Here is a 15,804-nt window from a genome sequence, read left to right as displayed (position 1 = left end):
AACACTTCTTAGAAAAACAATACATACATGTTTTATTTTTAGAAGGGCACGTTTCTCTGTACAAACTGTAAACTAATTACTGCAATAATCCAGAAGGGTATAATCTTGAACATCACTTTTAATAATAAACATCAGAAAACATGTAAATAAATAAATATATAAATATTCTGTGATCTTTGCATCTTTAGTGCAAATTATAATCCCACAATGGAGAAAGAAAAAAAAAAACATACGGCATGTAAATTTCCTACACACGTTAAGGACTTTTCCAAAAAATAAAAAGCACTTGTGTTCATAACAACTACATTTTGAACATCATTGTACAATATTCTCACATTAACCCGCACTCCGCCAACCCAAATGACCTTCTTTTCTTTTTTTTACTAACATAGTTTACTAAAGCTCTGTCACTTAGTCAAGGCTGAGGTAGGGACTCCGCCATTATCCACGACAGTTAAATATAGTGAAACATCGTCATAAAATGGCCCCACATTCCCAGGGCTTGTGTGTGTTGTTCAACCCTGTGTCGCATCCCCTGGCCATTGGATGAAGGAGGGAAGAACGAGGGTATGAAGAGGAAGAGGAAAAAGGAACAGGGTGGGCTGGGGGGAGGGGGAGGGGGGGTTGGTGAAATGATTCTGCTCTGTCACATTTGCTTAAGTTGTCATACGTTTTGTAACTGCCCCGATTGAGAGACTGTGTACTGTCACTGTGGCTTTTTAAAGCAACACGAAGGGCAATAAAACGCCTCGCTTGAAACTAAGCAATTTGCTTGTAGGCTTTCTGTCTAACACATCACCCATTCTCCGAAATCAAAGGCAGCAGCAAATATGACGAGTCCCCGAGCTGGAGGTTTAACGTGAAGCCAGAGCTCATGCAGCTTACACAAACTACATGACGGTAAACCTCTGAAAGCAAAACATGTCTCAAGAAGAGAAAACTTTATCTCGTAAATCCCTTTACCACCTGTAACTTGACACTCCTAACACACTGATAAATCACTGTACAGTAAACGCTACACTACAGTCACATTCAAAAAGACTTTGAGATTAAATCATTGGTCCTGGAGTATTAGAATGGAAAAAAAAAAAAAATTGCCAGTTAGGACTTTGATTCTACGCCTTGACTCTGGTTAGAAGAAGAAAAACTGTGGGCTCTGTCCGTTCAATAATAGATTCAATGTTAACATTGAGAGCACTCATCTAGTCGACAGCAGCGACGAAGAGAGAAAACACAAGATAAAAGGAGGTGCGTGTCTTGGGGGGTGGGATGAGAATAAATCATTCCTATGGCAGTTTCCTTTACTTGTTCAATCTTACACACGGTTAACGTGGAACAAAATAACAGCTGAAGATGGCAACTGAAAATGTCAAATGTAGTTCATCTGAAATACAGCTGGTAGAAGCTTAGATTGAAACTGATGGAGCATTTAACTAGCACAGGGCATGGCAGAGAGGACGATGGGTCGTTTTTGTGCCACGTATCGAGCTATAAGCCAACCCCGCCTCCCTTCTGTGCCATCTAGACAGCATTGGATTTTCCAGAGCAGGAAAATCAAATGCTTTTATTCAAGACCAATTGCTTTCTATTGGATCATTCCTTCCTTTCTCTGATAGCAACAATGTCACGCCTTCATGAACACAAACCAGAATGCAGTGGATGCCTGGCACGTTGCAGAGAAGCCTTTGCAAAGCGTCTTTAACCCCTGACCCTCTCCAGATACTGTGCTACTGGGATGTTGGCTTGGATGTCACCACCAAACCACTACAAAATCTTTACTTTTTGTTTATTTAATAGAATACTTAGTGTGCTGTTATATGATGATAATATTATGACACATAAATGATCTTACAAATATTTGTTACCATTATAATAATGATGTTTATAACCAAAATATTCATGGTTTAGCCTTAAAATGTCTATTTTATTTGGCGTAAGCAGTACAAAACTAACCTATGATGTTTTAAATATTTAATATAAACTGCATTATTTATGGATATCTTAAAAGTAGCAGTTTATGTGTACAACACAACACAATATATTATTTAATTTAATTTTTCGATAAGCCTAAGTTCACCATTGACTCAAAACAGTGGATTTCAATACATTTTTTTTATCTTCACCAGTGCAGAAATCTTCCATAACCTGAGGGTTGTTGCCATTATGTTGTGCTTTCTCTGACTCGACTTCAACAAAACACTGCATGCTTCACATGCCGCTAAAGCACATAACGGCTCTTTGTAGATGATGTTTACAAAATCAAATACTCTGCAAGTTTCTTAAAAAGTAAATCAAAAAAACAAAAAAACACTGCAAGTGGCTGCTCAGGTGCCTTTGTTCAATACAGGGGTTTAAAGATGTACATTCTCTCTAGCGTATAACTGTTATAACACCTTAAAGTGTGCAGAGGAAGGTCTTAATGATAAGACCTGTTGGAGGAAAGAGTGGTGAAATGTCTGAGCATGGACAAAAATTGGACGTAATGTAAAGAAGAGGATTTGCTTATTGACAAATTACGAGAGGGGAAAATGCACAGAAGAGATAATAGGTTTTTGATGAGAACCAGCAGAGATGAACCAAAGCCAATGAAAACAGGAGTAATTGCTTTAACACTTCAGGTAAGCCATTCATGAGAACCAGTAAATTAATTCCCCGATTGCCACAAATAATGAAAAAAAAAAGCAATGGAAAAGCAGACCTCAGAATACATTTCCTCCACAAAATCTCATTTCTTGTCCCTCTCTTACATACACACTTTCCTCAGAACATAAACACATTTTTTTAAAAGCTCTGAAAACACAACTACCACAGTATCTTTGTCATTTTTCCACTGCTTGTGTCATTTCAACAAAACTCTGTTGCTTTGGTGACTGAAATAATCTCATCAAAATACATTAAAACAGCACTACCTCCCATTTGATTCTGGAATCATTTGGAAATAAAGAAATTACAATAAACAACCACTTTACCCATCGTGCTCTGTGTATACTTCATTAAAGTCATACAGAGGACCTACCTACCAGATATTACACTAATTCTACAGTTTCCCTCCATTCTGAATACTGTTAATCGTGTCGGTTCTGTACAGTATTAACATGCAGATGTATACATCTTTGCCAGCGTCAATAAAATGTATACAGGTGCACATATCTTTTGTTCTGCTATTCACATTTGTCAGCATTTATTATCAAATGTATCAATATCATCAATAAATGCTAAAAGTATTTTGCAGAGCATTATAAATCAAAGTTAAAGTGCTTTGATACTTTAAAACATTCTGTCGGTTTTTTCATGGAGAGTTGTTTCAACAGTCTTACATCCTGTTCAGTGGTTCCTGGTCAGAAGTGTCCGTCTCCTTTACTGGCCCCTTGCATAAGCTGTTCCTGTTTGTACGCGAACGCGTACTTCACTGTATTTCGATCCATCTTTCTCTCAACATGACACAGCTTTATGTTGTCCGTTCTGTGTTATGGGATTGATCTTGTCCAGTGTTATTTCAGTGTCACTGTCGAAGTTCCCAGAGATGGCGGGGGAGTTATTCTCAAGGGCATCGTTTACCACCCCCGCTCCAATCTCCCCTGTACTTCTATCTTTCTTCTGTAACTCCTCCTCCTGACACAGGATGCTGTGGGGAATCACATAGCTTGTTGCGTTGCTCCCTTCTTTAGGGATGTGGCTCTTAGGCTCATACTGGCAGTTGGGATTTGCAGCCGGGGCACCCATGTTGTTGTTAATACTGACGATCTCAATAGTGTTGCTACTTGGGCAGAGCCGGTTGCACCCCAGGAGGATGGAGAAGGCCTTACGGAAGTCAGCATTAAAGGCATAGATGATGGGGTTGAGTGAAGAGTTTGCCCAGCCAAACCACACAAACACGTCAAACGTAGTGGAGCTGATGCAGGGGAACTCTGTGGATCCATCTGGCAAGGTTGTCTCACAGAAAGGTACCATGCAGTTGAGAATAAAGAAGGGCAACCAACAGCACACAAACACACCCATAATAACGGAGAGTGTCTTTAATACTTTGGTTTCTCGTTTGAATGACATTTTAAACGAACTCTCGCTCTCCATTGTACAAGAATTTCCCATGCTGCTGTGACGGTTTTTGGCACTCTCTGCTGCTCGCTCCAGGGCGGATATTCTCCGAATCTGTTTCTGGGCAATGCGGTAGATCCGGGTGTAAATGACGAGCATAATCGCCACAGGGATGTAGAAGCTGATGAGGGAGGAGGAGATGGCATAGGTCCTGTTAAGGCTAGAGTCACAGTTTTCATCTGGCAGCTCATCGGGGTATGTTCCATTTAGGTCTGCGTAGCTTGTTGTCTGAGCTTTGTGCCAGTTGAGCTGAACAGGAATAAAAGAGATGAGCACAGACAGGGTCCACGCCACGCTGATCATCAAACATGCAACTGTTGGGGTCATCTTGCGTTCATAGCGGAACGGACTTGAGATGGCCCAGTATCGGTCCACACTGATGACACACAAATTCAAGATGGAGGCAGTGGAGCACATGATGTCAAATGCTACCCAGACATTGCAGAATGCTCCAAAAGGCCAGAAGCCCATGATCTCTGTGGCGGCCTTCCATGGCATTACCAAAATAGCTACCAGCAGGTCAGAGATGGCCAGAGAGATGACAAAAAAGTTAGTGACCTTGGACCTAAGGTGTCGGAACTTGGTGACGGCGACACACACAAGAGTGTTGCCCAGCAGTGTGGTGAAGATGAGCAAAGAGAGGAAACATCCTGTCAGGACACGTTTGGATGAGTCCCTTTCTGATGTTAGTTGCTTGTCATCTCGAACTGTTGAGAAATTCTGATCCATTGTTTAAATTCCAAGGTTAATAACTGAAGAGAGGGGGTGGGTGAGGGGGACGTCAGCAGTCACCCCATCACATCACCAGTCTGCAGCAGCCGTGGGAAGAGTTTCAGACGGACAGTGGAGCTGTTCGAGATGTAAACTGTCTCGGCACCAGCTCTACCACACACTGGGTCACCCATAGGCTCCTTGACACAAATACCATTCTTGTACATCGGTTGCTATAAATATTGCACAATTTCATCAGAGATGCGCCCTCTGAAAAATCCTTGTTTGGTGAATCCTGCAGCAGCAGCAAAAACAGAAAACATTATAGGTTATGGAAGGGGGAAAGTCCAGTTGCTCCCATCAAAAAAAAAAAGACAAGCAACAAAATGTATCGGAGGGCAGTTTTTGTTCCTTTTGTTGCAATTCATGCAAAGCTCAGTTCTTTTCTCCTCTGTAAAAGTTTCACAGCATATTGTTCCCCAGCTTTGCCACTCATTATATACTGTCTCATCAATAAGTCTTATTGATGGTTTTCCCCACTGTGCTTGTCTGATTTGTTTAATGATCTTTGAGGCGTGTCCATCTGATTATGGTATTGATAATGCACAAGATGCAAGTTACTCTTTGAATCACGTGAAATAGTCAAACAGGATTTCCACCTGTGCTGTGATAGAAAAATCCAACAGCTTCCGAGAGTCTTTAAAATCCACCAAAAAAAGTAAAAAAAAAAAATCACATTTGAATCTAAAAGTATTCCGAAAAAAAATACATCACCTGATGCTGCAGTTGAAGAAATCAAGATGTGGGGTTTTTTTCCCCGTTGACTTTTGTGACCTAATTTGTGTTGACCCAACAAAGAGGCTCTTCTTCTGTCCAAAAAATATTCACGTGACTCTTCCAAGCAGCCTGAATCATCTGTAGGAGTTTGATTTCTGCTCTTTTTTTAATATCTATAATAATCATCATAATTTATCTTTTAATTTGCGCACACATTCGAAAGACATTGTGCACTTCATTCTTCAGGAATCACTTTGGCATTATAGGCTTAAAAAAAGAAAAGAAGAAGAAAAAGAAAAAAAACTAAATCCAGAATCAGCTTTAACTGATATCAACAGTCCACAAAAAAACAAAAAAAAAAAAAAAAAAACAAATGTCTTTCGTCATGCATCCAACTTTTATCCTTTTATCTTGAAACCAAAAGAAGGAGCTCACCCGCTCTGCGCTTTCCTCCAAGGAAAAAAGTGTCACGCAAGCCTTAATGTAATAACGTCCCCCTGTTTGTGTTTTTAGTTCTGGATTTCATCTCCTGTGGTGCAACTTTTAGTTACACCGTGAGGTATCTGCAGTGTGACTGGCTGGCTGGCAGACGCTGAGGGGAATGACGGTGGGTCTCTCCGAGCACGTTCCCGTGCGCGCTCCTCTCTCTCCGGTCAGCTCCTCTTTGCTGCTGCTGTGCGCAACCAACCGCTCCTTCTACCCAAAGACATTAAAGCTGTGCACACTTCACTGCACAAAGGGGACACAGGTGTACAGCAATTTAAAATGTCACCACGAAAAAGACTAAGAATTGTGTTTTAATTGAAAAAAATATCATAAACGACCTAATTTGTCCTTTTATTTTGAAACAAAATCAAGTCTCGCGTGTTAATTAAAGTGACAGTAGTGATAGTATCCATTCACGCAGATGGCAAAGACATAATGTGACATAAGTTGTCAAAAAAAAGACGTGAAAATCGGAGGAAAACGAGTTTTTTTTTTATGACCTGGGATGAACTTATAAGCAGCAGGCGCGTAAATACCAGAGACGCAATGACGCCATCTACTGGAAGCACAGCTGACATGATGTGTGTGTGTGTGAGTCATGTTTAAACATTGACTGATATGTATGTACACAGGCACATTGTGCAGAACATGCCACTGTTTTAAGAGAGAGAGACCCATAAACCCTATATTTGAGGGTTTCTTAAATGGTGGTACGTGTACCCCTAGGGTCCCTGAGAGAGAGAAATTGGAAAATTAACAAATGAAAGCATTAAAAATATAGGGTTTCGTTTTATAGTGTCTATTTTTTGTGAAAAATGATAATCATAATATTGATTAGAACGTGAACTGAAAGTATAAGACCACACGAGGTGGGAGGTGACTTGAAATGATTAAAAACTATAGAAATAAATCCATTCAGGAGGCACTAAATACAGTTCAATTTTACTTATTTACAATGGGATTATTTAAAATGTGTTATCATTCATTTATTCCATCATTATGCTCTATATTGGTTTTTTTCCACAGTATTCTGAGCAAAATGTTGTCGTTAGATGAACGAAGTACTTGGATTTAGAAATAAGAGAAGGGGGCACTTGGGCCAAAAAAGGATCACCACATTTATGTATATATAGACAGTCTACCCATGCATGTATGTTTGTGTGTGTATCAGTGGGCGCGCACTGTAGCTGTTGTTACCACTCAACGTTCTTGAAGCCAAAATACGACGCTTAGGGTCGCTTCCATCTTGCAATTTTGACGTCATTTGGAGGCAGAGCCTGCGCAGTGGAGTCCGGCGAGGGGAGCCCTGGTAACACGCCCTGCCCATTTCCCACTGGAAATTCTACCAACGGCTTAGGACAGTTTACTGCAGAACAACTCATTTTGACAGCTCAAAAAAGACGAAAAAACTCACCAGAAAATGTTAAATGGCGACTCGGCTTTCCTTCACGACGTAACTGCTACTGCTATTCACAAAAAGAGCTAAGCAAAATCCTGTTTTTCAACCTCAAATAACTTATTTACTTATTTAAAACAAACTTCACAGAAAAAAATGAGCACTTGAACACAATGTAGGTTGATAATAACTAATGATCACAGCAGAGTATAGGGTTGGAAAAAAAGTGAGTATTTTAACTGTACAGTTTGACCCACATCCCATCTGTTATCATTGAGGAGGCGGGGTTTATGACCTATACTGCAGCCAGTCAGCAGGGGAAGCTCTAAAAAAAATAAATTAATAAAAAAGCTTCACCGCACCGGGGAACTTGTCCCATCTGTTCTTTTTACAATCTAAGGTGTGTATATGGATATATGTAAAACCCAGTACATAACCTTTTCCCCTTTTATAACACTTATAACAGAACTGTACATTTTGTTCTACATATTTATAGTGAAACCCAATTTCTATTCTATTTTAATTTATTGTATTATTTTGCACAACACAAATGTTGCTATTTTTTTTTTAATATCTATTCTTTTTGTATGTACATTGTTCTATGTCACACTTGCTTTAGCAATGCAAACTTGTTTCTCATGCCAATAAAGCTGCTTTGAATTTAATTAAGAGAGAGAGAGAGAGAGAGAGAGAGAGCGAGAGAGAGAGAGAGAGAGAGAGAGAGAGAGAGAGAGAGAGAGAGAGAGAGAGCTTGATATGATTCAGAGAAGCCCAAATTATCCTCCTGCCACAGGCTGCATCATGGCCTGTTTCAATATGAACTATTCAACGATATGAGATCCTCTATGGACGCCCACCTTTTGTTTGATTGTGGTCATGCATGTTGTGCATGTATGACCATGCATGTCTGTGCAGGCCCAGCATGTATGCAAGTTGGAATGTGTGTTTGTGTGTGTGTCTTGGTCCAACCCTCTGCAGTGCGTATGCATGTGTGGCCCCGTGTTTGTGTGTGTGTAAGTAATGCATGTAGACAAGCCAAGTGTAAGAGGCCTGGCAGACACAACGCCCACATTTCCCTGTAGCACAGGGCCAGGGTATGCGTGCAGCTGACAAAAGTTCAAATTGAGACTGCGTCACACAAACAGCACACACACACACACACACACAAACACACGCACGGACACACACACAGGAACGGTTGCAGGGAAATGCATATCTGGGTAAACAACATAGCCATGCATGCTCAATCACTTACACACGCACACAACCTTGCCATGCAGGGTAATTTATGTCTGCTCTACAAAGCACACAAAACAAAATAGAACAGAATAGGAAAGAATAGGCTCGTTACTTGGTTTTATTAATGACTTCTAGCGTTATTTGTGTGAACAAATAGGCCTACGTTCAGAGCCTAGGTGTAAAGAATACTGTAATATATCCTACTCAAGTAGAAGTACTGTTATTTGATTGAAATTGTATTCAAAACGTAGCTCAAGTAAAAGTCACTATTTACTATTCCCCCCTCAAACACACACACACATACACACGTTTATTCTTGGTAATAAATCTTGCCACCCTTGCGTACAGTAAACATCTCATGTATAAACTTTAAAAGGAAAAGACCAAATCTTGCACAATTGGAACCTAATTTATTATGTTAATATATATAATATATTGCATTAGGGTACTGTTGCTGATGCGTTCAAGTCCTTTCACTTTGTTCCCTTCTGGTGTTGCAGGAATTGTTGTTTTGACAGATACTTGATTGGTAAAGAATATGAAAATAATCTGTTGGAGTTTAGGTATTATTTGCTCTTTAATACAGTAAATAAACAGGGGATTGTGAATACAAGAAAGGTGCCACTTAAATGTAAAACTGAACACAGAGAACCCATTCACAAGAGCCCTGGCAGTACCGTCGAAAACTGTTTGTTTCTCCCTGATTCACCACACCTGTGCACCACACCATAGCAACCTAAATAACCTGCATGCCCCGCCCATGTATGGGTCAGGTAGACGCTAAACATATTATACGGAGGTAGCACAACAATAAATCATACAGTGGCTCCTACAGTCGCCATTTGATTGTTGTCTGGTCATTTCATTTTTTTGTAGTTTCACAATGTCCGTTGATCATTTTAAAAGAAAAAATAATAATTTACTCGGTAATTGTCGTGCAGAAATGTAACAAAGTACTTTACTTCTTTTAAAACGTACGTAAAGTAAGCAACTCAATTACAACAACGTGAGTACTTGTAATCCGTTACTTTCACCTCTGCCTACATTAAAATATGTTTGTCGCTGCTTTGGGTCCATAATAATTTTTCCAATATAAACTCAGTGGTTTCAAATTAAGTTGATAGTATTTTATATATTATTTTGATTTACTTCCTAGTAGAAAACCAAATGTTATGTTTTCTATAGTATAGGTTATATTTAGTAGGGACTGACCTATTATCTGTGTTCTCCATTGGTGTGTCTGTCTGTGAGGAGGAAAGGGCTTCCCTTTGGTCTGCAAATACCGAGCCAAGTAGCCATCAGATTTTAATTAAGGAGCAGCAGCAAGAGTTTAGACATTTATACATTCAATGGGAAACACCAGGGACTTAGACACGATTAGCAAGGGACAGCTCAAGGACTCTTTTTTTTTTTTTTTTTCTTTGGCATCCGCCACAGATGCCTTAACACATTGCAGTCGTGAATAACACTGAGGCAGCATTGATCTAAAAGTCAATATAGATGCCATAATAGCCGGTGAGTGGTGCCAGAAGGAGGGTGCAAAGAAAAGTCGCACAGTCAGAGTTGCATTGGCATCCCTCTCCTTTCATTGACTGCTTATGCTTTCCAGGGTCGCCGGGCACTGGAGCATATGTAAAGTAAGCGACTGTGATTGAAAGCTTTGGACTCATGTCATGATGGCATTTATGCATCAGACTTTGATATTGTTGACCAGGGGTCACCAACACGGTGCCCGCGGGCACCAGGTAGCCCGCATGGATCACGTGAGGTGCCCTCAGGAGCTCTGGTCACCAATGATCTCCATCTAAAATCTGATTTATTTTCCAGGATTCAAACCAAAAAGATAAATACATACATAACAGATGTAGTTAGTTAGTAGATTTAAATGCTGCTGCACGTGATAACGTTTTAGTATTAAATTAAGTATCTTCAATGTTTATTTTCACTGAAACATTGTGACAAATGTTTTTAAGTGTTGCAAATCTGGCGTATGGTCAGTGGTATGTTATATATAATATAATATGAGATATATTTTTTTAAAAAGCATGGTAGATTTTGTTAAATTTTACAAATGTTACATGTTATTAGATTATTTTGTTCAGTTTGTTAAATTGTTAAAGGCACACTGTGTAACTTTTGGCCTCTAGAGGCGCTGGATCTGTAACTTTCACGCCAAGCGCCCCGAGTGGCCACAAGCGCCGCAGCACTGTCGCAAAAATCAACAAACAGTCAGTCGGTGGGGCCAGCCTCCCTTGTCTTTTGATTGTGTGTGCAGACGATGTTGACCTCCAACTTCGGGATAAGGATTGGCTCTAAGGGATGGGTTGGTCGGGCTGGGGTGCGAAGCGGGGATTGGCTCGCGCCGCGACGTCTTTTTAGCCTCTTCACAAGCAGTTTTAAACTTTTTGCTTGCCTCGGCCATGACCAGGAGTCACGTGACTGCCATAAAGTGAAACGTTCTCCAGGCATTCTCCAGGTCACATGACCTGGTCAAAGACGGTTCGTCTCTCCAAACTTATATAGTCGGTATTTCAAGAGTGAAGCCCCGCTCGGAGCATTGATACTGTCAAGTGCTGTATATTGGCCTGAGGAACCATTTAAAATAACTCATATGGGTCAAATCTTTAGGTCAAAAAGTCTGCGTAGTGCCTTTAAATTAAATTAAATCGTCTAATTAAAGTGAAACCGTGAACGTTTAGTATCTAAGAAGTGCTTTTCAAACTGGTTGCCCTTTAGACTATACAGTACATATGAAGTAGCTCACAGTTTCAGAAAGGTTGGTGACCCCTGTTGTAGATTATATAAATTATGGGGGTAATTTAACTTATATGTTGTTTTTGTTTATATTTCTCTTTGTTTGTCATATACCTCAGTTAAACTTATTCAACCCTCCTATTATCCTCAAATAATACTAACACATTTTGCTCTTGGGGTTAATGTGACCCTAGGGATATTTACGGTACCTCCAGAAAATGATTTTCAGAAAATGATTGACCAAGTTTTGTTTTGCCCCTTTGTTTAGTTGTGAGTAGTAGGTCACACACACACACACACACACACACACACACACACACATTCATGCCCATGGTGTGGGAAAGTTGTCATTAGAATATTGTCGCATAGAAGAAAGTTTTTCTTACCCTTTCTAATCACAACTATGCAATGAAATAAATGTATTTATTTAACTGCAATAACAAAACATGCATCGCTGTCGTGAAAAAGATTACTCTACATGTAGTGTTGACCTTTGACATGTGCAGATCAAGTAAAAAAAAAAAAAAAAAACCATATCTTACCACAACGCATGAACCCAGTCTGACACTTAAAATCATTTGTCACAATGTTTCAGTGAAAATAAGCATTAATTTAATGCAACCACTGAAGTGTAGTAGTATTTAACATTGCATTGGACACTAACACACTGAAAAAAAACACAGTCTGCTTGTGTATTTAACTGTATTCTCCTTAAAGGTGCCATATATAAAGTTTGTAAATATGCAGGGAATTGGATATTTGACGGATATCCAATATGCCAATATTTTACAACTAATTTCATCGATACCAATAATAATACCCGATACAATGACACATAATCTTAAAACCAATATTGGCCAATAAAGATAACGTGCCCATAATATTGTGTATTACTAGTTTGTAATGTTATGAAGACACCCATTGAAATAATGCAATTCCTACCCTCAGAGAATTGAACACAGGCATATGAGAGTAAACCAATGATAGAGAATTACAAAGTTTATTAAATCTACTGGATTTTGTTCTCTGTTTTTGTCTAAATTTATCAATATTGATAATACTATTGAACCTTCTGATAGCCCCGATTGAGAATGCTATGATGTGCCCTCTCTTGAAAATAATAATAATAGATAGTAAATGCAGTTTTGCTGATGATATGGTCATTTTTTTGTAAGTCATAATTTCCAGACGTTTCATTAACAGGATATTTTTTTTAAAACAAACAATAAAACATTCAAAGCTTTGTAAAAAAAAATAATAATAAAATTTTTTAAGCTCTGCTGACTTTTCCTCTAAATACAAAAAGAGTCGTTTCACCACCGATAATAAAACATCAGCAAAAAATGATGCTGCTCATTTTGTGGTCACTGTTAAGATGACACTGTTTTTCCATCTTGTCGACAGAATGCAACCATTCGCTGAAATAAATAACCAGCAAGAAATTGAACCTCAAAGAAAACTGTCAGATGCAAGACATTCGTGCTGTCCTTTCCTTTACTGACATGATACGGATCAATGAGGTGCATCGGAGAGTGCTTGAGTCGGGTGATGAGAAATCAGAGATGTGTTGGAATACAAATCTGATCCACAAATGACCCCATCTTACCTTCTGTGCCTTTTGTTTTCCCACACTCAAACTGATTTCTGCCCTTTCCATAAATGTTACCTGTCAATGTGACGTCTATTGGTCCACAGGTTGTTATTGTGGTGAGTCTAAAAAACCTCAGACCACCGACATGGTGTAAAAGTGCTGCCAATCTCTAATCTCACTTCCCACACCATATTTTTTCAATACATTCACATATATAACCATAATAATTAACGCCACGGTGACTCTCGCCGAGTAATACACCACTGACTTACAGCGTCCAGCCGAAAGTAATAGTGTGACATCTTTTTAATGCAACGTGGGAAGAAAAAAGGCTTCTAACTGGTCTCTGTGAGTCAAACGTTTCATAATCACAGCTTTGCTTGAACTCCCTTGGAGCAAAATAGGAGACAAAGGTGAAAGCAGGTAAAACTAAGTGATGACTCGTGCAGATATGAATAGCTAAAACTGCTCTAGGACATGCAATAAAAATGTCCTAGTGTAGTGCAGTAATTTACCTTTTGGCTAAATTAGTAAAAGCTATAAATCATTTTTTGGTTCGTCACTTTAATTTGCTGGTGTACATTAGTAATGCAACAATAAGGATATTATCATTTTTAAAGTAGTTCTTTTAAGTTTTTTTTTGTTTTTTTTTTGATAAAATGCAATTCATCAATTCATCTATTCAAGACCAACAACCTTCTTTCATGTCCGTCCCTCTTTTTTTTATTCGAAACTGTGAATTTGTCAATAAAAATACTGATGAATAATCAAGGTGTTTAACCCCACTATCTTTCATGGGGATGTTTTAGATCTATTCTAACATTATAAGAATGACTCCGCTCAGGCAGAGAGATTGTGCAGCAGTTTGGAAATAGAAGGATGTCATTGTTTATTTTTGTCGAGGCTTAAATGTTATAAGCCACAAGATATTTTTCTTATTTAGACCCTTGGGTTGTTTCAATCTTGATATATTTTTTGCTTCGCCACCATCTGTAAACATCCATGACATTGTAATCTCATCAGTGATGAGTCACCCTGAGCAAGTTGGTGCTACTGGTATCACTCCTTGGCTCTTATATTGAAAAGCTTGCTCACATATTGAAAAAAAAATGTCTTTTTTTAGCTCATCTTTTTGGGATTTGCCATATTAATCATTTTTATTGGGGGCTTTGTCATACAATTCTCCATTACTCCCAATCCAACAGACACCAAAGCCAGTTTTCTCCAAAACTAAAACGTATTGGTTTTAATCTCTGCTACAAAAAAAAACAAAAAACAAACACAAAGAAATACTCCTCCACTTTTTAATCCAACAACTTTGACAATGGAATCGCATCTCTAACCAATGAGCCTTTCACAGTTATATATACACCAATAACAGACACCTGCACTGTCATTAAAACAAAAAAAGGGATTCATTGTTGAACATGTATTAGTCCAGTTGGATTGATTGAATGGTGATCAATGGTGACAAGAGTCAATAGCGATGAGTAAAGTGACAAAAAATGAGTAACAGGTGGAAAAAAAACAACAAAAAACATAAAACATAAAGAGATTGATAGATAGATACTTTATTGATCTCCAGAAGGGGAAATACAAGTGCCCAGTAACATACAGTGTGCCATACATTCCACACACTTACTCATAAATACAAAAATAAGTTAAAAAGTTCCTAAAAAAGATTGTAATAAAAGTGCGCATTAGTAGGATCCATTGTACAATCTTATGGCAGCTGGGATAAAAGACCTCCTGTCACTGTGGCTGCTGTCGTGTAGGGAGTGACTGCTGTTACTGAGTATGGACTTCATTGAGCTCATACTCTCCACCAGTTCATGGCAAGAAAAGAGTGAAAAGTGACTAAAATGGGCCAAAAGCAGTCAAGAGTGGCAAAAAAAAAAAGAGGAAACAGGTGTAACGGCAAAAGGTAGCTTAAATTATCAAAATGTGGCAAACAATACTAAAAAAAATATTTATTGGTCCAACAGTAGCTTATTTGGATGAAAAGTGGCCCAAAAAAAATGGTAAAAGGATGGACAAAAATTGAATAAAAGTGTCTAAAACAACTTGCAAAAATGAACAAAAACGAGGGAAAAAGTCTGAAAAAACAAATGTGTCACATTTTTTGGAAAAGGGGCAAAAATGGGATTAAGAAAGTTGTAAAATCACTCAATAACAGCTTTATCATGGTTTTATGAAATGAATTGAATAAACTAAATTGAGGGTCGACGGTTGCCCTACCCTTAGAACACCCTCACTTTTAAAATCTCTGCTCCACATCTGAAAACAGACATATCTGAGTTTCTTTAAACATTGTAAAACCAAGGCTTAAAAAGGAGAATTGACTTTATGTTCCCACATATAACTGGTTGTGCTTTCCATACAAGTTAATTATATTTAATCATTAAGCTGGAAAATGGAAATAAAGCATTTGGATGATAAAAACAGTCATGAACCATGAGTTTAAGGTTTACCATATTCTGGGTAAGAGCCCCTATTTAGCATGTTTTAATTGTTCCCCATGGACCACCACACCTGATTGTAACTTGTTATCAGGCTTTCTGTAGAGCTGCATGATGACATCATTAGATTCAGGTGTGTTGAAGCAGGGAGACATCCTAAACATGCAGGATACAGGCTTCTCCAGGACTGGATTTGAGCCTCAACTCCTACTCTACAGTCCTCTCGTTTTTATGTAATGGTTGAATAAAAGTAATGAGGTTTCAGAGTTTTCCTACTAAATAAATGTAACCAATGT

At 38.7% G+C, this 15,804-nt stretch overlaps 1 protein-coding gene across 1 annotated transcript; it reads right to left on the bottom strand.

Annotated features, from left to right (window-relative positions):
• Positions 1-243: 243 nt before the first annotated feature.
• On the bottom strand, positions 244-5,765 carry drd1b (dopamine receptor D1b). Its single transcript, XM_028467446.1, has one exon. It carries the CDS (start codon positions 4,822-4,824, stop codon positions 3,433-3,435), a length of 1,392 nt encoding a protein of 463 aa, XP_028323247.1. The 5' UTR covers positions 4,825-5,765; the 3' UTR covers positions 244-3,432.
• Between the last annotated feature and the right edge of the window lie 10,039 nt (positions 5,766-15,804).

Source organism: Gouania willdenowi, chromosome 14, assembly GCF_900634775.1.
Source record: "Gouania willdenowi chromosome 14, fGouWil2.1, whole genome shotgun sequence".
NCBI lineage: Eukaryota > Metazoa > Chordata > Actinopteri > Blenniiformes > Gobiesocidae > Gouania > Gouania willdenowi.
The sequence above is the reverse complement of the archived record's forward strand: the minus strand, read 5'-3'. Positions and strand labels throughout refer to the sequence as shown.

What these genes read in the sequence shown, in the direction of transcription:
- drd1b (XM_028467446.1), bottom strand. Translation starts at nt 4,824, where the DNA reads ATGGATCAGAATTTCTCAACAGTTCGAGATGACAAGCAACTAACATCA.